We start from the raw sequence: 23434 nt of genomic DNA, 5'->3' as shown, positions 1-23434 counted from the left end.
CAAGTTCTAAAACCTCTCCATATCTCTCCTACACATTAATCTTGTGCCAGCTCACCTGAGGAGCAGCACCCAGCCAAGGTCCAGTGGTCAGCAGGCCAGGTAAGAAAGCGCCTCTATGCTCTCCTTTCCCAAGGGTGGTGGGAGAGGGGCTCTAAAGGAAAAACAAACAAACATTGACTCCTCCTAACTTTCAAATTGAGGATAAGTAGGATGAGAAAATTGGCTTCAAATCTATTCCTATTCTTTGTGCTTAAATAAATCTTTGAACTAATTTTAAAGCTATGACACCTACAATAGCTAAGCATTATGCATTTATGAATTATGACATGTGAGAGGTGTGTGTATGCACCATTTTTAAAAAAAAAATGTTATCACTTTTAGTAGTCCACCCAATTGTTGGTATAAAAAGTGCTGGAAACTGCACACACAATATTCTATTAGTGAGCCCACTTTTATGCAATTTTTGCATGTATCCATTATTTTTTAAGTTTAAAAAGAACTTTGAAAACAGAACATGGAAGACCTGCTAATAGAGAGCTTCTAAAATTAGTTTTTACAAACGCCTTTGCATTGAGAAAAAAGTCACATATTCTACTGAAGATGAGTGTTTTAATTCATGCTAAAACATTTCTATTTAACAAACAAGAAGAGATAGAATGGTTTTCTCTTAAGAATAAATTGTTTTGTTTTCTTACTCCTAAAATGAATTGGTCAAGGTAAACTAACCTGAATTTGCTCTGCTGGAACGTGAATAATGTGAGAAGGTCTGTCGCCATGGTGATGAACTGCATTGCTTTCTTGTTCATAAATGGCATCTCGTTCAGGCTGAGGAAGACTGAGGAACCTCCGGATCATTGACAGATTCTCCCACAGAGTTCTGTTCTCAGGTGAGGGATCTTCTTTCCAACGCAAGAGTTCGCAGAGCCAGCCCTTAAGACAATGATCAGCAAAATGTTAGGCAACTTTATAAAAAATTTAGGTGCCACAAGGCACTTTCCTTGGAAGCAACTGAATAAATTGAGAACAAGATGAACATCTCTGCCCAATCTCACTTCATTGTTCTTCTTGAAAATCTTATAGACATTTCATAGGAAAAAAAAGTTTATAAAGCTGGCATCATGAACTTTTACCAACCTAGTGTACAAATATCTAGATTAAGAAAACTTTGAACTGTTGTTAAGAGAAAACAATTGCAGCTCCTCATTATTTAAGGATACAAGAAAAGAAAACATGCTATTTGAGTTCAGTCTACTATAGTATCTCTACTGCTGATTTTTATCTAAGTCTATATCTGTATGATAGGGGGAAAACATACTTGTATTACATATTTTTTAAAAAAGAATCATGACATTATTCTTTAATTCAAAATTAGATAATGTATCCTATCTCTAACCTGAGTAGAGACCTAGTTCATATTAATCATATAATATACAACTTATTTGAAGAAACATTACAGAGAAACATTACTGAGCACTTTCTTGTTAAGGGCTCAGAGGGCTTCTGCAGACAAATCAAACCTGTTGATATTGTTCAAGCCAATTCAGATCTTCTGGTTTTGAAAAAAAAATTGCAAATTAAATTTATTATTTTAAGGATTATATGAACAAGATCATATTTTTCAACCATGTTGCATATCCATGCAAACTATGTATAAAAGCACCTGCTTTAACTCAGATATATTCTAGTAAAAAGCAAGCTTGAAAGTATGCCAAAAGATTGTCCCAAGAGAACTCTAGCAAATGTTAATTTGCTTCTAAAATAAATGCACAGATTTTTTTCCTTAACAGTTTAGCAATTGCCTACATGCCATCTTAAATTATATCAATAGCATTATTTTTTATATTTAAACTGAGCAAACATGACAAAGAACACCAATGTTTAACTTTATCAGTCTAATGCCTCAAGACAAACACGAAACTGATACATAATTGTCCATGGCAATTTAGGTTTAAATGCTAGAATGCTTTAATTATAGAATAGTTTAAAAGTATTGTTAACATTAACGTTCTGTTTTTAAATACTACTTATGAAGACCAAGCCTTTAAGACAATTTACAATGTAATAAAAAATTAAAACACAAGAACAAATCCTGTTTAATCCACAGATTAAACTGTAACAACCATTAACAAAAATCAATGAAAATCTTGATAGTATAGTTTTCTATTGATAGTATAAAATATTCTAGGATGTTTATAAATTGTAGATAAAACACAGTGATAAATGGTATGAGCAACCACTGAAAAGACCCTGGGAACTGCTAAGTATCAGAAATAAAAATGTAAATAAATATCTTAGTTTTAGTGCCGAGTAGAAACATTCCATAGAATAGTAGAACAGTGTGCGTTATCTATTCAAGATGGACAGTGATTAATATTTATATGTTACTTATATATAAGGGTGTGGGTCTATACATATGTTGTATACAGGGCTTTTTTTCTCATACAACGCCCAGAATGGAGTTCCGGCACCTTTTTTGGATGGAACCTTGTAGGGTAGGCAAGGCGGGTTGTATGACGTGTATGAGTTCCAGCACTTTTTTTTTTATATATATAGAAAAAAAGCACTGGTTGTATATAGCAGGGCTTTTCTATCTTTTCACCGATTGTACCACTTTTAGGATATGGCAATATTCGAGTACCACCTAGCAAGGTGTCAAAAATTTGATGACAAAAAAAAAATCCCTGTTCAAAGTTGCAATTGCACTGAAATGACTTATGACCATTTTTCACACTTATGACCATTGCAGCATGCCAGGGTCATGTGATTTATATTTGGAAGCTTGGCAACTGATTCATATTTATGATGGTCACAGTGTCCCAGGGTCGTGTGATCCCCTTTTGCAAACTTTTGACAAGCAAAGTCAATGGCAGAGCTGCTGGTGGCCAAGTGCTAAGGCGGGACTTCCTTCTCTGTCTCCCTCCCTCCTTCCCTGCCTCTCTCTTTCTCATTCCCACCTCCTTCTGAAGGAAGAATTTGAAAACCCCCCATATTTTCTCTCTTCCATATATTCATCAAACAAGGAAAAGCCTCCAGAGACAGAAAAGACAAACTGCTGAGTGAACTAGTTTAAAAAGGAACATTCCCCTTTAAGAATTAGTTATTTTTCTCTCTCTCCCTCTCCCACCCAACTGCCTCCTTTTATAGCCTCTCCTGTCTCTGCCCCCACCCCTTTCTCATGGGGGAGGGTGAGCCAGAAGTGAGCCTGGGGCCTGCACTGGCTCTTTCCTTCCCTCACCACACTTGGCTAGGCAGGGCTGCGTACCACCTGCCACTCGTTAATGTACCACAAGTGGTATGCGTACCACTGGTTGAAAAGCCCTGGTATATAGTATGTTTAAATGTGTGTTATGTATGTCTACACTTTGAGAACAAGGAAGTAAATTTCATTTTTAATGTGTGCCATTGTGCCCACAGTAAAAATGACAATAAAGGTTATCTATCTATCTATCTATCTATCTATCTATCTATCTATCTATCTATCTATCTATCTATCTATCTATCTATCTATCTATCTAACTAACTAACTAACTAACTAACTAACTAGGTTTTCTTTTGAACTGATTCCTCTTAATCTTGGATGACAAATATCCATGACAGTTACATTATCCAGTGAAAAATTATGTTTTTAATATATACTGTATGTATCATTTAGACCAGGGCTTTTCAACCAGTGGTACGGGTACCACCTATGCTACATTAGTACCTGGCAGGTGGTACGCGACCATCCTAGAAAAGTGGTAGCGGGGGAGGGGAATGAGCTGAACCGGTGGCAGCACCACATAAGCCTGAGCGAGAGATTGCTGGAGCTGCAGGGCTGTCAGGGCTCAGCGGAAGCGTCAGGATCAGTGCCGCTTTCCAGCTGATCGGCGCTTCTTCGGGGCTGTCAGGGCTCAGTGGAAGCACCAGGATCGGCGCCAGGCTCCAGCTGAGCCCTGAAGAAGCACCAATCAGCTGGAAAGCAGCACTGATCCTGGCGCTTCTGCTGAGCCCAGAAGAAGCGCCGATCAGCTAGAATGTTGCAGCATCTCCAGGGTCTTGTGATTTACAATCAGATGCTTGGCAACTGATTCATATTTATGATGATCACAGTGTCCCAGGATTATGTGAAGTGACCAAAACCTGCTGCAACCACCCAGCAGACGGGGGGAATAAAAACCCCCACCCCAACCCCCTGCCAATCCTCAACAGAAATGCTCACAACAATGAAAACCTCGGACAGGAGGAAGAGTGCCGTCGGGTGGGCAGGCAGGTGTCTTGCTCGGCTGTGGCTTGGGGGGCACTTTTTTCAGTGCATTGTAACTTCGAAAAGTCACTAAGCAAACTGTTGTAAGTCGAGGACTACCTGTACTTTATCACTTTTTTCCTCTTTTTTTTTGGTCATCAAGTTTTTGACACCTCCTAAAAGTGGTACAATGGGTGAAAAGGTTGAAAAGCCCTGATTTAGACAAAAAGATCAGCATGTTGTCCCATAGTTGCCAAGCATTTTGCCCATTTCAATACAATAAGCAAGCATCTTTGCTTTAAAAAAGTTTTCTAAAAAATGAAAATACAGTTTAGAAGAGAAGACTTATTTGCAATTTTTTTCTTGGTGATAAGAGCACAGTAAGTCAGCCCAAAGTTAGAAGCTCTGTGCTATTCATTAAAGTACCAAAGATTTTTGTTCTTTTTATAAAAGCTTGGGAAGAAAAATGTTGCTGCTCTGAGTAATCCACTACAGCTTTCTACCCTGGTGCACTAGGCCATACTAACTCTTATATATATGAAGGGCAGAATTACTTAATTGGTTATAAAAAAATTAACAAGCGATTCTGCGCCCTCTTCAACTTCCGTGGACTAAAATCTTGATGTCACATTAAAGCAAAGATATATTTGATCAAATAAATATATGGAATACATCTATCTATAAAAACCCTTTTCAGTATATTCTTTGTAATTATCAAAACCTAATTTCCTAGCACAGTTTGCATGAGTGAAAAAGTGAATCTAGAAAAAAAAAATACACCACAAAATCTACCCATTTAGAAAGTATTTTGTTCTTTTTGTCACTTCTATATTTAACATATCCTAATTAATTACCTATGTCTGATAAAACATTTCCAGTAGTTGGCTATTAACCTTTGCCCTGAAATAATACTTCCAATTCCTTACCCTCCCCTCCCCTCAAATAGTGTGATGAATTGCAAGTTTAAATGTAGTCTTAAAACACGAAACATGTTTTATTTTTTTATCATAAATTATCCCTCACTTGCTTATATTCTAAAATAATATTTAAACTTTTAGAAATGATATTTTAATAAAGCAATGTAGAATTTCTGCATTTTAAATCTAAAAAATGCATTTGTAATGTTTTCCCCAAATATGCTAACTCCACATTTATTTAGCATATTTATTTTACTACTTCTGAGAAACCCACCCCATCCTTACCCTTGTTGCCAGTGGGAAATGCTTTTATAAAAAAATTATATCGAGCTGTAATTTGCATATTTTATTTAAGAAAATGGAAATAGGATTCAAACTAAACAAACAATACAAATAAAAATTTAGATTTATATAACTTGTAATATTTGTAACATTATGAAAAGTGCATCATGCTTCAGATATCTCTCAATGGCTGAAATAAATGTACATGGGCCTTTTCCTCAATAAAAATTACGTATTCATTAAAAACCTTCCTATACTGGTATAGGAAAACACATATGGAAGACTACCCTTAGGACTTGTACGTACTTGGAAAAAATACATCCTAAAACAACAGTAGAAACATCCTTCGCTGCTGTGCAGCAACTCTGCCAGGCAGCATTGCACTGCATATAAAGAAGGAGCAAAGCAAAGCAAAATATAAACATTAGTCACATGTAAATATGTAGATGAACTTTCAGGATGTTACTACTTTTCAAACTGACAAAGTTTAATTTGACACCTTCTGTTCTAAAGCCTTTGTTTCTATTCAAAATCACGCCTTTAGCTGCTATCAATCACTACACTCTCTCCCTATTACTTAAGATACTGGCATGGGGCCTGGGATAAGCTGAAAATGCCATGCAGATGAATTCTGAGATAATGTGTTCAAACCTGTTATATACAACACAAATCCTGTAAAGTTATGTATTGTAAACCTACATTTATTGAGAAGTCAAGTTTAAAATCCATCTGCTACAAAGGAAAAACTGCTATACACTTTTATAGTAGCTGAGTGACATATGCAAGTCTTGCTACAGTTAGCAAAAAATGGTGAAAGGGGGGCAACTAAGTTTTTTCTCCCTTAAGAATGCTATTAAAGAAACATAAAATTGTAAAAATCAATTGGCAAATAATTCAGTGGAAATTATATTGGATGTTATTATTTTTTTTAAAAAAATACAGCAGTGTTATTTGTAATCTTTTTGCATCTTATTATTGTAACAGCCATACATTTCTGATTTCAAAAAGTTTAGGTAAATTATTTAACTGCTCGGCATTCGAAAGAAAGAATGAATGAATAATGCTGTTCAAATAAACACGAATAAAGCTTTTGATTTTAATTTTTATTGTGATAGACTTCTTCATAGAATATAACCGCTAGTCCACTGAAACGAGGGATAAAGATATAATTTGGACAGACAAGTCCAGGGGCTAGATTTTCAAGCTAACCATGACTGAAAAGGGATATCTCTATCCCTACGCACTTTCTGCTAAAATTAATTCTTAATACTTTAGAATGCAAATATTTTCATTACATGTCCCTAAAACGTTTAGCCACAAAGCATATTAAACATAGTATTGCTCTCCTGCTTGGGTACCCAGTCCTATTTTAAAACCTTTTTAAAAATAATATAATAAGATTTTTCCATTAAACTCAAGAGACTAACTCATGCTTCCTAATCTTAGTATTATTTCTTTTCTAAAATGATATGCGAATGCATTTTGTTGTATCTCTGTAGTGTAATATATTGAAAAAAACCACAGAATATTAAAAGAAACCAGTCTAAATATGCATGATATTTGATACAAATATTTTCATCAAAAGCATGAATTACATTTCATATGTAGTATGAACAGGGTTTAAGTACATAATCCATTACGCAGTAGTTCTGAGTAAAAAGGAATTCAGTCTTGTAGGCTAAACTGCAATACGCATTTTGAATGAGCTCATTGTCAACAACAACTAACTGTAAAGCTAGCAATTTATCATTCAGCAAATAATTTTCTAGTTTCATAAAGAATCAGTAAGTGTTCCTTATGCTAATGAAGACTGTTTTAATCTGCCCACAAACATGCTAATAGAGGGTAATTTTTCCCATTTAGAAAACTGATGGCACTCAAACATAATTTCATACCAGTATTCTACAAACTGGATAAAATGGACTTCCAAAATAATTAGTCACCTAATTCTTCACCTTTACACCAAAAGGAGAAAATGGATTAAAGCTCTGTCTGTCTGTCTGTCTAGCTATCTAGCTACCTAACTATCTACACACACACACACACACACACACAACATACACACACACTTTTCTTTTAATAAATCTTAGGATTACACAATATATAAGGAAAGCAAACACACTGAACTTGCTTTGGGCTCCAACCTCCAAGATCAAAAGATTGGGATGGGGAGGTTCTACAGAGAAGAGCCATACTTTGAACAATGAGATGCATAATGGTGGCAAAAGATTACTGAAAGCATTTTAAATTATTTACTAGGTTAAAAGAGTACTTTAAATACATCAAATTTCATTGAGGCCATTTTTTGGTGGCAAAGTGGTATTGATCTTTCCAAATGCTTAAAATTAACTATTTCCAGAAGGTCATTATTTGATTAAAGGCATTAAAGTTGAGGGCAAGAAAAGATGCACTCTTATATCTCATTCTAATAAACTTGTAATTTAATCTCAACCAACTTTCTCATGTCCAAAAATAAAAATGTTTGCCTTGATTTTTTTCTTTTTATCTCTTATATTAACCCCTTTAAATATTCCAGAGTTCTTAAAACAATCTCTATTACTACAGACTTCTTTATAATGGAAGAATACATGCTATTTAAAAAGAATATAAACATTTCTGCTTTCAATACCTAACTGTAAACTTTTCCCCTATACAACTAGAATGTGCAATACATTCAAAGCAGTTCTATGGATCTCTGGCATTTACAGTTCTTAATCCTCTCCCAAAGCCCAAATCTCAGAAAGTCCCCCATTCAGACCTTGCAAAATAATCTGCATGTCCAACTAAGTGTATCATAAAATTACCTGCCGCGTCCTAACAGATAATTTCCAGATATATTAGATGTACAACCCTGAATCTCAAGGATCAAATCCTCTTATATTATGGATTTTTTGCCCTCCAAATATTGCTAAGCTATAATTGTCATCAAAGCCAACTAACATAACCTTCCGTGAGAGATACCATAGTTGGAATTCAGTAACAAAAAGATGGCACATATAAACCCATCTCAATTATATACACTAATTAGAATTTGCACTGAACTCAGTGCAATTTACTTTTGAGTAGATATGAACAGAATTACACTGCAAATCTTATATGTGTGTGTCATAAATGCATACTTTTTTTGAGAGAGAAAAATCTATGTTCCAAGAAAGACTCTCCATACTGACTTTCTTCACACAAACAATATATTTCTATGGCCATCCAGATAAATTTTGTTCCTATTACTGGAGAGTTCCAAAATGTAATAGTGACTTTTCCCGTACATATATAAAAAGGATTATCAGTATGTGGCTGAGATAATCACTACAGTACCATCATATTGTAGCTTTATTTCTGGAGGAAATTTTAACATCTTTTTTTTTTTTTTTTGTTCAAGCAGGTCTGTCATAGCTTCCTCAAACAAGGAACTTGGCAACTGGTTCACATTTACAACTGTTGAAATGTACTGCAGCATAAATCCTAGGTTCACCAATATTTGGGAAAGTGTGACCTTATAATATGATCTATAGATCAGATTTTATAAACAATATGCAAAAATAAATCACAGAATAATATTGGGTAGAGAGTTAGTTTGGTGTAGTGGTTAAGGCATCAGCTTAGAAATCAGGAGACTGTGAGTTCTAGTCCCACCTCAGGAACAAAGTCAGCTGGATGACCTTGGGCCAGCTACCTTCACTCAGTCCTAGAAAGGAGACAGTATAAAACCACTTCTGAAAATGGATTTGTCTTGGTAATTCTTTGTCAAGAATTAGAGTTGATTGAATGAAAGAAGAAAAAATGTGTAAGTATATTTAAAACAGTTATAAAATGTATTTCTAAAAACTCATAATTAGCTTTATTCCAACTTTTGTTATTTTTCTAGTAAGATTTAAAAAAAAACAAGTCAAACTTGAGATTTCTAGTTTTTGCTGTATTCCAATTATCTAAATTTGAGCTATTGTTTGCCTAAATTATCTATTCCCTTATATTAGATACCATTTTAGTTGTTCAATCTTTTTTTCTCTCTCATTTGCATACATTTGCAGCATTTGTTCCACTTGCTCTTTTCTGATTACAACTACACATACACAAAAATGTTGCAAAACCAGCAAAAATTACCAAATTTGCAGATTTAAACCTCTGTGTCTTTGTTGAGTAAAGAAAACTGCAATTGTCCATCCTCAGCCCTGATTGGACAAATGAAATGTTTTAAATATTCTTCCCATCAAAATATCCCCAGCATCCTGCCTATATTTCAGTATTATATATCTATTTCTACTTTTTGCATATATTTTGAAGTATAGCTAATACTTTTAGGTATATTAAGAACAGAGTAACATTTTACAAACCGTAATGTCAAACTGTAATGTCAACGGTATTAATCAGCAACTATCCAGTTTGAAACTGAGCTTCCCATAAATGCTGGCCATAGGCAGATAATGACCCTCATATACCCAGTTTTTGATACATGAAACAGTGTTCCTTTTCTGATGTTGATACAAGGATATAATTAGATACATTGTACATGAGATAGCTGAGGTACTTGAAAGTGTTATAGAAATGCCAGAAATTATTATATACCAAGTAAATCCTGAAATCTCTAAAAATTGCACTCAAAGCTTTAACAGTTTATATTCAACTTAGCACAAGAATGACATCTACCTCAAAGGAAAACAATTTAAGATCAACCTCCAAAGAGCACACATATAGTGCAGACAAAAATCCAGTTTCATATTCATCTTCCCCATAGGATCAGCTGTAACTAATTCTGGTATTCCCAATAAATATGTCATTATAACACATTAATTTAATTACATGTATTTTATATGTATCCCCATTCATATGACTTCAAAGAAAGCCAAATTAAGAAAAAAAAACTTTTAATATTAATGTACTCTAATAGCCACCAATTAAAAGTAACTGCTAGTAAAATAACATGTCCTATTTATAAAATTAATTTATCCTGTACCTTGTTGCACCAGGTATATTTTTATATACATAGCCCACTTTTTCATACATAAAATACGTTCACATAACATTCCTTTCCTTCCTTTCTGGAGAAACAGCAAAAAAAATTGTGAATAAATCAAAATTGAATGGGGAAGGGGAAGAAGAGAGGGTAGCTGCATTGGGAAATATATATAGGAACAAAACTATATGAAGTTTGAAGGAGAGGTTGATGGAAATAGAAAGAAAAATAAGACAGAGAAGCTTTGTTTAGGCATTTCAAAAAGAATTAAAACTTGTCATAGAATAGCCCCTCCCAATGCACTGCATGTCTTTTTTTGTTTCAAATCAAATCATTTTTTTATTATGTTAAATGACCAGATGTAGGTACAATTCAGCAACAATGTTACAGGATGAAGAGGGGAGTGGGATATAGTTAAGGGTACAGTTTACTGAAAAGAGAGAAAAAAGAGGAAGAAAAGTTGTTCAGAGCTGGAATACCAGAGTTCATTTAAATATGTAAGGCAATGGAAATTGCAAGAATTAACTGCTAAGTAAATACAAAGATATAGTACTGTAACATACCTGTATATTACAGTAATATACAGTAATATTACTGTAAGTACGTACAACGGTATATTACTAAATGACCATGTAGTAAACTATTAAAATGCTGATATATTAAAACATTTAGATAAATAAAATATATAACATACATAAATATATTCTAATAATGTTCTACCTGGAATTCTTTGAATATAATTGATTCTATTTACTTGGTTCTAACATATTTATTATTATATAATTCAGAGTTCTATAAAAGGAGGAGAGAAAATAAGAGAAGGGTAAGAAAAATAAAGTGGTTGAAGAATTTTGAGATCAGGTTTAATCTAAAGTTAAATGTGGTTTAGTTTTAACTATTTTAATGGCAAGTTTAGCTAATCTGTGAGTGATGTTAGGATTTGAATATAAAAAGAGGTAGATTCATAGTATAAGTTATAGAAATTGTCCGTTCTTTCTGGATTTGCAGAAAAAGGACTTATAGAAATACAGCTTGAAGCTTAACACCTCAAAAACCAAGATCATGGTCGTCAGCAAACAACCCGTTAATTTACCACCAATAAATTCAGAAGGAATACCACTAGAAAAAGTTGAAAGAATCACGCACCTCGGTTCTAATTTACATGAAAGCTGGGACATGACCGCTGAAGTAAAGACAAGGATAGAGAAAGCTCGAACAGCATTCTTCAAAATGAAAAAGGTCTTCTGCAGTCACGACATAAGCCTAAGACTGAAAATCAGGCTTGTCAGATGCTATATTTTCTCTATCCTGCTCTATGGAATAGAGAGTTGGTCTCTGACAGAAGGTTACCTGAAGAGACTAGAAGCATTTAAAATGTGGATTTACAGGCGACTGTTACGTATAAGCTGGATTGACAAGATCAGAAATGAGGAGGTGATAAGCCGCCTGGGAAAGCCAAGGAAAATCATCAAAACAATTAAAAAACAAAAATTAGAATATTTCAGACATGTGATGCAACACCCAGAAAAATACGGCATACTCCATTTAATCCTCCAGGGAAAGAATGAAGGCAAATGAGGTCCAGGCAGAAGAAGAACATCGTGGCTTCAAAATCTAAGGGACTGATTTGGACAAAACTTAGCAGCACTTTTTCGTGCGGCTGCTGATAAAAACAGGATCGCCAACATGATCGCAAACGTCCAATAACGGATATGGCACAAGAAGAAGTGTTACTTTGATGGTTCTTGAATTACAGAAGGATATGTTATTTCAACTTCCTTAGAATTGCAAGGCCACAGATGCTGGGATGTGGGGATTTTGGCCTACCTACCATATAAAAGTACTGAAGAGAGCATCTGGTGCCTAGTCTTGAAAGATTCTTTTATCAATTTATAGGAAGCTTACAAGAGATTTGCTAGTTCCCAGGAGCCTGAACTTAGTAGATTCTAGAGATCTGAGAGAGCTGACTTCAGACTGATATTCAGTGTCATTCAATCTTTGAAGCACTAGAGTTTGGGCCTGAATATAGTCCAAAGCTATCATGGAGTTTACAGGCAATCCAGCTATATATAGTTTTTGTTCCATGACAAAATAGATGCTTTTACGAAGCATCTATCTCTCCATCCTCAGCAACTTCTTGTTTTCTTACCTTCTAATAGAATACTTCCACTCAACACCTTTCATCTGATGGCAATCTGCAGAAAATCTCTTGACTTACAAAGGATAGATTTATGGGTGTGAAAAGGAAGGGGAGGCTGAAAATTCCCCTATTGCATTAACTGATACACATACACATCTGAACCACTAAGAATTGTGGTTACTCAAATAATAAAACATCAGATTAATTTCATTTCTCTGAGATTCATACATTAAACAAAAGGAATGCACTTGCAAACCTTGAAATCCAAGAGGGTTTTATTATTGACATATCTTAAATTTAACTGCAAAGAATGCACATAACTGAACTGGGAAGGTCAACCACACAAAGAACTGTTTTAACAAGCCCCGTTCCTACTCAGATTCCTCACATTGCAAAATATGAATATTTTTACATTAGCACTAAAATAATAACTAACCTTGTTTAAACAAATATATACTAATAATCACGCTATTTTATTATTATAAATCACATATGGACCCCAAAAGCTGCTTTTGATTCAAGATAGATAAATTATCAGTTTTGATTAATATTTCCCCAAAAAAAATTTGATTTAAAATAAAATTTATAAAATGAAAAAATAGTATTGTGTCCAGGTGTGCACTGAGAACAACAGAGTGGCTAATATTCTTCTGCTCTAATCAGTAGCATTCCAAATAACTATCACTCCCATAGCGCTTGGGGATTTTTTTTTCTAGATTGTTCTTTCACACAACCATTGTTGGCTTTTCTGATCACACTAAATGTGATTTTATATTCAGAGATCTTCCTTTGATTTAAAATAAAATTTGTGAAATGAAAAAAAATATTCTTAATGCTATATTTACACTTAAGATAAACTTAAAATTTATATAATATTCTATGCACAGTTACCTGAGAAAAAGCTCCATTAAGCATGAAACATCTGAGAAAATATATGCAGGATTTTGTTATTAGTATAATAAAATAAAATATTTTTGTTAAATTTATCAATTTAATCAATTTATTAAAGCCTTTCAGTAAATTATTTTATTTTATCATACTAATTAAAAATCCTACATATATTTTCTTAGAGGTTTTATGTCAATGGAGCTTTCTCTCAGGTAACTGTCCATAGAATATTACATAAATTTTAAGTTTATTTTATAAAGGCAGGATTAAAAAAACTACTTTTTCCCCTTAGAAATGTTTAGGACAATAGAAAATACATGAATATTTCCTCCTCCTCCCCCCTTGCTTCCAGACTGCTACGTTGTGTATTATAATAGCTCCTCTATTATTAAGACTAATCAGATTCCTTCATAATCAGGGTTTTTAATTGTATTTTAAATCTTTACTTAAAATTTACTTATGAGAGAAATCTTAGTATACTTCACCATTATGGTGAATTCTATAAGGAATAGTGTGAGAAGAAACAGAGAACAGCAATAAGCCTATATTATACTATATTTTCAAAACCAAGCAAGAATGTAAGAATGTTACATTTCAAGAGTGTGAAATTTTATTTTATATTTTTCAGATATTGTTAAATATTTTGTTATTGCATTTTTCCCTGATGTAAATTATTATGAGAAACAAATTTCTTTTATGCATGTAATCAACCACAATTCACTTTAGTTTCAATTAGTTCTTGATAAAACAGAAGTTACGCCTATACATCCTCCTATAATTGTAACTCTTATTGACATGTTTTAAACATATAACAATAATACTTATATTATAATACTTATCAACTAATCTGTTTCTATGGAATGAAATTATTACCTCTCTTCTGTTCACCTGTTACTTCTGCTTATTAAATATAGCATCTCTAATTATTGTAAAATTCCAAAGTTTGATTAGTCTTTTGATGATAGAATTTCCTTGCTCTAGTGATCTATATATTCAGTTATAAAAACACAAGATTTTATTAGTTATCTTTGCATGTGATCTTAGTGCATTGTTAAAACCGATGCAATTCATTTTTAATCTGTTCAACTGACTTAAGTGTTCAAGAATGCAATGAATTCTACTAACAATTTCTCCACACAAAGACAAATATTGCTGAAGTAATAAATGCTAAAAAAAAAATCAATCGGGAACATTGAGCCCAAGCAACTGGCAAATAAAAATGTTTCTTACACATGCCATCCGTTTAAACTTTTCCCAAGTAATTCTTTTGTACAACTTAGCAAAAAATACCATAACATAACCTGAAGAAGTTGTATCTTATCTTTATTATCATTTAAAAACTGATTGCAATATATATCTTTAGATATCTTCTGTGACTTGGAAATATACAGTATAGCCACTTAAAGCTATTACTTAATTCATAATATAAGTATTCAAATAGAATGGATAGGAGTATCCCTTGACAAGTTTGCAAGTTCTAATACGTGCTTGCACTGGTAAATCTAGCGTATCTGTATTTTAGGGCTGTATCAAAACAAACCAGCAAACTAAAAAACCCTATAAAAGTATTTACATTTTTATTTTAAATAATCCTGCAAGTAACTTTTATTCATTAATATGAATCAGATCAAAGAGCTGGATCACTTGTAATATTTATTAGGTCAATGACCAGCAACATAAAACAGACAAAAAGGAATAAAAGGTAACAACTAGAATCAGAGTAAGGCAAATAAACACAACTGTATATTGGCCAGTGTAAATAAATCAGGGTACTTTGAACATTCCTATTATAACAATATCATAAATATTCACTAATAAATACAATATAGTAAGACTATACACCAGAATATATATCCTCCCAAAATTACTAAAAGATAACCAGATGTGATATTAATGAAAATAAGACTCCTGTAATCAGTTTTGCCTTATTTTCATTGCAGCAGCACCAAATTTAGCTACTGCATAGATGGCAGGATTTAAGTCTGCAAAAGATGGTTCATGTAAAAATTGTCTGTCTCTTTAAAAATCTATAAAGGGAAAGGTATATATTGATTTAATATTCCTGTAGAATTTGCAGCATAATAACACATGAGATGTTTTCACCCTTCTTATTACCACATGTACATATCACTTTGCTATGGGATTTTCTTACACCTGCTTTGCAAGAGTGTTGATGGGAGTATGTTCAATCTAGCTCTAAAAAGTGCTATTCTGATCTTAAGGAAAGTTAGGTCTTTCAGATATCTTGCTAGTTTCCATACACCCTAGGATCACTATTCTGATCCTATTGTAGCCAACAAAATGCCCAGGAGAAATTCACAAAGAGTACACATACAAATAGCACTCCAGCAATAACCTTTTCTGAAAACAGAATCAGAGAATAAAATGTTCTGATATTGCTTATATACTATAGTTATCATATCTTATCCTCCCAAGTTATTTTTGACTTCACTAAAGTATTTTTTGTTTCTTTACTGAGGGATTCAAAACAAAGTAATACAGGCATTTTACACACACACACACACACACACACATACTGAGAATAAAAAGCAAGAGCTTATTTACTGTTTAACTATAAAACAATCATTAACCTATTACAATATACTATAGATTTTCTTCCACTTATGATCAGTCAGTTAGTTATAAAGGATCCGAAAAATAAAGTCGTATTTATTTAATGTAAAAAAGTTGTAAAATTGAGCACAACACATGATGACCTGCTTAATGACAAGCACGATTTACAACTGTAATTCTGGGCTCAATTACAGTTGTAAGTCAAGGATTACCTGAAATGTGGTGCTAAGGTGTTGAACTTCAATTGGAAAGACCCAGGTTCAAGCTCACCCTCTGTCATGGAAACTCACTTTGTGATTTTGAGATTCTCTCTCAGCTTAATGCTGTTATGGGGAAAAACTGAGAGAAGGAAAACTATTTAGACTGGCTTCAACTCAAGTAGAAAAAGATAAATATAAACCCTATGAAATATTTTTAAAAAGTATAGCAATGACAATACTATAATGTCCACTCTTAATTTAATAACTATTTTAAGTTTTTTTTAAAAAAAGAATTTAATATAATATTTTTCATGCTTTCATGTTTAATATATTGCTAGAGTTTTAACTCATAAACATTTAGAAAACATGATAGAGTTTTGTCTTTCAGGATACACAGCAATATAGAATCTTGGGATATATTTATATAATGCAGTTATCTAGCATTGCTGAATCTAAACAATAGGTGGTAGGGATGAGAACATTATGTAGGCAGATAACTTGTACCTTTAACTTTTATCTTTTTGAATCACAAAACGTACTGTTTCTTATGAGTTCCTAAAAATGCAAAGGATGTATCATCAATCTTTATTTTATTTCAGTAAAAATTCACTTTGGGAGATTTCTCCAAGCCTTTGAGAAGCTATATCTTTGCAAATAAGAAATATAGTTGCAACTTGATGAGATTTTTTTTTAAATGATCCTGCAGGATATTTTCTAAAAGTAGGTTAAGGTGATAATACACACAAAATAGTATCTCATGAATATTTTGCTTTGCCGTTGGCTGGCTGACTGACTGACTTTGTATTACAGGTTTAATGAAATGTAGTTACCAAGAAATAATTTGAGAAGCTTGGATAACAATTATTTTCTATGTGTGTAAGTTATGATTTTACAACCTATGTGGCAAAAATACACCTCAAATAATAAAGCAACTAGAAAAAGAAATATCATTGAAAAGAGGCCTGGAATTTTAGTTGCACCACATGTGGTTTTCATTTGTGAAAAATGAACAAGCTGTTTGTGGTTAAACTGTCTAATCTGCTGTTATCAATCTAGCGCTGCATTCAAGATTTACAGGATACATCAGCTTCTGTGCCACATTAGCTGTTAAAAGGGAGAGGGGGTTGGAGGAAAAAAAGGAGGAGAGAGTTTATCCTGAGGAATAATATTTCCAATGCAGCCACACTTGCACTACATCTGGTTGTGCTGGTAGCGGCAGTTAAATTGAAATATTTCACAGCGTGTGTCAGAAACATGCAGAATGGTAATTATGACAGATCTGATTAAGGCTGAGTGCTACTAGCTCCCTGGCCAGCTCTGGTTGTGCAGGTGTGACCTTGTGCGTGCCTGCGTGTGTAAATAAAATTAATTACAAGCAAGAGGGCGAAGGCTTCAGTGACATCACAAAGCGGAGAAACTCCCAAGGGGGAGACCTAATGGAATATTTTCCCTCAGTCTAATAATACAGTTCATATTGACTTGAGGTAATTAGTGGGATCATTAAAGCAGTTTTCCCGGCGTATTTGGCTGCCTGATCAGATTAGTGAAAATGTTCTTCAGAACAAGCCCTGTGTGGTCTGCCAGAGGAAGAAGGGGGAAAAAAAGCAACAAAGCATCGTGAAATGATAAATGGTGCTGGACTTCCACTTCTACAAATATTGTGACCAGTGTATTCAGTTAAGAACAACACCAGCCAATAAGCATAGGCTTCTCTGTTAAAAATAAACTTTCTATTTCGTTGACACTTAGATACATTTGGTATATATCATAGTGGCAATTTCCTGTTTATTTGGGACCTCTATGTTGGCTCTCTTTGGTGAAGGGGTAGAATCACAAATTATCACACACACTGCATGTATATAAACAAACAAAATTAGGTAATTTTCCTCCAAGAAAGAAAATTATTCATTTACATCATGAATTCAGCATGGCTTACCTGGTTCAATAATAAAAGGCAAACATGACATTTTTTTCTGTTATTAAATAATTTTGTCTACTTTAATCCTTTCACTTAAAAATGAAAATAAGCAACTGAACTGTTTGCCTTACAAACAGCAAAAATGTGAAACAACATCTGTAAATATTTTTCTAATTGTAAATTGAAATAGATTAGTTAGCATTTTTTGTGACTGATTGAGCATAACAGAAACAGGAAATATAAAAATATCATCCCCTTTACCATACCACAGCTCTTTCTGATCAGGCAACAAATCATTTGTTTCAAATCAACTCACTGAGCATGCTCTACCTTGCTAACAGAATATGCCAGGCTCTGTCACAGATGGCAGGCTATGACAGTTGCCATCCGTAGCGTCGATACTCAACAGTTCAGCACAAGATCAGTGACATTCTGTCTCATTAGAGCCACACTAATTATCACAGCTAGTTTCAGGGGAAACCATGTGTTGCAATGGTCAATTTGAAGGAGTCTGTGCATCAACAAACTGGTAATAAGGATCAGACACCTTATTACATGACAGCATGCAGCCTATGATCTGATTTTCTGAAACAGAGGTACTGAGGCAACACTGCAGCCTGAGGAGTTACAGAACCGCTATGAACATCATTGTGAATTTCTATGAGCTCATTTTACCATGCGGTATTATAAGACAGAGATAGAAGGAAGGCACAATCAATGTCTGAATGAATGAAGCATCTTTTATTCTATTAATATTGCTTCACTATATTTAATGATATACAAAGAGTCAAGGTGAAAGGATATACTTCCTTAATTAAAAAAAGCTTAAAAAGTAACGTTGTTTCAAACCAAAGACCTATTCAGGTCATCATTTTATTTCCACAGTTACCAAACATTACACATTATAGTTAATCTCTCTCTCTCTCTCTCTTAATTTGCAATTTGTTTTAATATCATGAAATTGCCGAGAGACTGGACTTGTGAAAAGACCTTTTTATTGCTCTACAGTAATAGGACGATGGCTCAACACTTAAAGACACTGTGCTTGTCAGTTGTAAAGATGACAGCTTGAGTTCGAGACACGAATACTATGCAATGAGGTGAGCTCCTGCCAACCAAGCAGTTTGAGAGCATGCAAATATGAGTAGATAAATAGGTACTCTGCTTCAGTGGAAAAGGTTACTGCATTCCATCCTTTCATTCTGGCCACATGATGATGGAAGCGTTTTCAGATAATGTGAGACTTCCTTGACTGAGAATCGGAGATGAGCACTGCCCCCTTGAGTTGGTCACAACTGGACAGAGCAAACATTTAACTGCTCTACCAAAAGAAAATAATCAGATTTATATATATTGATAAGTGTGAGAAAGAAAGGAGAATATAGTACAGTAGAAAATTGTGGCCTCCCAAATCTTGACATTGTCCCATTATATTAGCACAGCATTCCCCAAACTGTATGCTAACTTACACCACTCAGTATCTGCAAATCAAGTAGCTAGTAGCGCACCATCTGTTTTTTATTTACATGCAAATAAGCATGTTAGATCTCAATCTAGATTCATTCACTAGAGATTTTTTCCCCTAATTCCTGCATAGCTCTGATGTGTTCCAAAATCAAATGATGAATGGGAGCTAAGTTTAAATCTGCCTTCCTGTTCATCTGTGGTAGTTCTAATTCAGACTTACTCTGTCAAAAAGGCAGATCAGCTGCCTATTATGTAGTTAATATATCTTAATTAATCCTGTTAGCTCAGCTGACCAGGGAATCACATTGTTTATGTTATTTTACTTTGGAGTACTAAGAATGGCATGAAATATCTGAGACCCAATTCTTGTACTGTTAATAGTTGTAATTTAAATAATGATCTGTTTTCTCTACTATTACATTAATCATTGAGGATATTACTATTATAGCAGGTAAGACTAAAAGACAGAGCAATAAAAAAATCTATGTTAAGCACTTTGGGGCCACATATATTTATCTTGCACATTTTTATTCACAATTCCATCACACAGTGCTCAAAGCAAATTTCTGCTTGGCCAAGACCTCCCACAGACCAAGAAGAAATTTAAATCCAAATATCTCAAAAATACTTTCAGCATTCCAATTCTGAATATTGAAACTTGAGTTATGAACTGAAAAGCCTGAAGTGGGAGTATGATCAGAAAAATGTTAGTGTGACAATGTATATTCCAGTTTGATATATATGAATTATTGGTGGGGAAACAAGAAAAGAAACATGTAAGAATACACTTTCTCTCTCTCTAAGCATGTGTGTAACTCTTTGAATTGGGAGAAAAAAAGTGCAGGACAATTACATTCTCCAACAATTATGTAAGGAGGTAAATGTTTGAAAAAGGTTATTCAACCATGTTTTTAAGAAGTGATATTTTACAAAGAAGCTCTATATAAAGAAAAAATAATGAATGTTTCTAATGAAGTGTCACAATTTAAAATACTCATGTAACAACTAAGTATTGGCTATACAATGTAAGTCTTCATTGAACTATTATTTCTATTCTGATAGAATATTTATAACCCAGGCTTGAACTATGGGGTCCTTGGTGCTCTCTGAGCTTGGTGGTTTTCTTGCAAATATTTCATTACCGAACTAGGTAACATCATCAATAACTGCACTGGTGATATTACCTCATTTGGTAACGAAATAGCAATAACACTTAGACTTATATACGGCTTCAACATGCTTTACAATTAATACAGGGCTTGCATGAAAACCATCAAGCTCAGATTGCACCAAGGATCCCACAATTTATATTCTATTCAGCAAATACAAACTACAAAGAAAAGTGACAATAAAATACCATAAAATTGTATGTTGTGCTGTTTTTAACACTATACCAAACAAAACCCAGGTACTGAATATGATAATACTGCAGGATAAGACAGTATCTTGAAGACAGGATAAAGTCACAATGCCTTGCTGAAAATTACAAAAATTATATTATTTGTATGAATCTCTCTCTCTTTTGTAGATATCTTTGTGTATAAAATCCTGAAACTCAATGTAATCTTTACATGTATCAAAAGAACTGGCAATATATTCTTAGATGTTTCTAAGCATTTGTATGTCACCTGAGTAGATCGTCATAGAAACTTACAGGTATCATCAACATTCATACTAGATAATATATATTTTTATAATGTAAGCAATACCATGGCACTAACTAAACACAATGTGATTTTGTGTTTGCATTTATATGAGTTATGCTGTTCAAATGATCAATAATAGCTGTTGTTAATGGAAGCAATGATAAAGTACAAGCAAGAGTTTATATTACACTTGCCTAAACTTGTCTTTGGATTCTTTTTAGCATCCATCAATATCCAACAGTGCAGAGAACAAAAAGCTTTGCAAATAAGAAACTTCCATGCCACAATATGTATGGCAAGGCAATGTGAATGCTTGAAGTAGTCACCATAAAATGGTAATATATATTTTATATGGGCATATGAATGCAAACATTAAAATTTTAAATGCTGTCTATGAACAAAAGTATTATTTGGTGCTGAAAACTCAAATGAAATAAAATATTTTTTCTTAGGAAGGAACTTTTTTATAAATTTTTGTATAATTTTTTATAAAAAAAATTAATCTGGTTTTTCAGAGATCCCAAAATAGGGAAGAGTTAAAGGCAGTTTACAGTAGATTAAAAGCAATTAAACATAAATTCAATAAAATTCTAAAATACCAATTTAAAATTATAGACAGCTGAAAGTCTATTATTTAAATGGGTATCCACATAACATAGATGATATATAGTATCTGCGCATGCGTGTGATGGCGGACTCACCGTCTCCGGCTCCGTAGCGATGGCGGGGTCCGTCAGCAGAGATGGGGTGCTGGTGAAGGTCCGGGGGTGCTCGCCGGCCAGGAGCTGGTAAGAGGAAGGGTCGGCGAGCGAAGAGGACGAGCGATGGACCGCGGGACCGCCAGGCTAGGACGGGGCGGGGCCGCGGGCGGAGCTGTGGAGCCGCGGAGGGCGGCCCAGGCGCGGAGAGGCCTAGCGAGGCCTAGGGAAGCCCGGCCTGGCGGCCTAGCNACACGACGGCGGCTTGGCGGCCCGATACAGCGGCGGCCCAGCGACTCGACGCGGTGGCGGCCTGACGGCCCGACGCAGCAGCGGCCTAGTGGCCCAATGCAGTGGCGGCTCGGCTGTCCGAGGTAGATCGGCGGCCCGGGCTATGGCGACCTAGCGGCCCGACGCGGTGGCGGTTTATTTCCCTTCCCTCTTTGGGGGGCTCAAAAGACCTGGGAATTACACCGCCTTTCCTCAATCCATCTTGCCCTCGATTAAGACTGCCACCATGAGGATTTTTTCCCCTCCCCCACTTTGCTGTTGGACCTCCGACATGACTGTGGACTGTATTCGAGGAGGGAACTGCTGGCCCTGCGCGACTCCCCCATCGCGCAGGCATGGCCCAAGACCATTCTAAGGGTCGGCCTTGATGAAGGGGTCTGGAACCCCGAGAGGTGGCACGAAGCGACAGCACGGAGGGATTCAAGAAGAAGGAAATTACGGGTCTTCTTGGAGGGATGTTTTATAAAATTTTTAGGGGGTTCGGGGTTGGCCCGAGAGGAACTAGGGGAGTCCTCTCTGAGGCCAAGGCCAGTCCTGTCTGGGGGGCGCGGAGTGGTAAGGGAGGAGACTGGGGAGCTGGCGGAGGGTGGTGCGATAGGTACGGTCAGTGGGAGGGGCAGATATGGCGGGAGCAGAGGACCATATCGGGCTTTGGGAGCACGCACACGCTGCTTACAAGCTTGTGGGTGCTCCGATCCTCAGGGCTCTACTCGACCTCCAGGGACCTCAGATCCTCAGGCCCGGGACCATCAACTGATGCTGTGCAATGCCAGGTCCGTGGTGAATAAGGCCCCCCTCATCCAAGAACTTATTCATGAGGGGGGAGCGGACCTGGCAGGTATCACCGAGACCTGGTTGGGCATAGAGGGGGGAGTTCCCCTTGTTGATCTCTGCCCACCAGGTTTCCAGGCATTCCATCAGCCGAGGGTCCGGGGTAGGGGCGGGGACGTAGCGGTCATTATAAGGGAGAACCTGTGTCCAAGGGAGGCCACTGTGCCTCAGATAGACGGTGCAGAGTCCCTCCTTGTGAAGTGGGGGCATGGGGTGCAAGTGGGCCTGTTGATTATATACCTGGCCCCCTGCTATGTGTCAACGGCCCTGCCTGAGCTGGCTGACGTGATAGCCGGGGTGGCGGTTGAGACCCCTAGACTTATAGTTATGGGGGATCTCAACCTGCCATCGGCGGGCGAAACGTCAGCGGTGGCTCGGGAGTTCTTGGCCTCCATGACGACCATGGACT

General features: G+C 35.4%; 1 protein-coding gene across 1 annotated transcript in view; it reads right to left on the bottom strand.

Moving 5' to 3' along the window:
* The window catches only part of SATB1 (SATB homeobox 1), a 92922-nt gene that overhangs the window by 9668 nt on the left and 59820 nt on the right, over positions 1–23434 (bottom strand). The window contains exons 11-12 of the mRNA XM_015810741.1: positions 727–930; positions 56–151 (exon numbers count right to left, since the gene is read on the bottom strand). Of these exons, the coding sequence (XP_015666227.1) occupies positions 56–151; positions 727–930 (300 nt within the window). The remainder of the gene's footprint in view (positions 1–55; positions 152–726; positions 931–23434) is intronic.

The sequence above is a fragment of the Protobothrops mucrosquamatus genome, unplaced genomic scaffold (genome assembly GCF_001527695.2).
Source record: "Protobothrops mucrosquamatus isolate PMUCROS unplaced genomic scaffold, P.Mucros_1.0 scaffold18, whole genome shotgun sequence".
In the NCBI taxonomy this organism is placed as follows: Eukaryota; Metazoa; Chordata; class Lepidosauria; order Squamata; family Viperidae; genus Protobothrops; species Protobothrops mucrosquamatus.
This window is presented reverse-complemented; position numbering and strand designations above follow the sequence as displayed.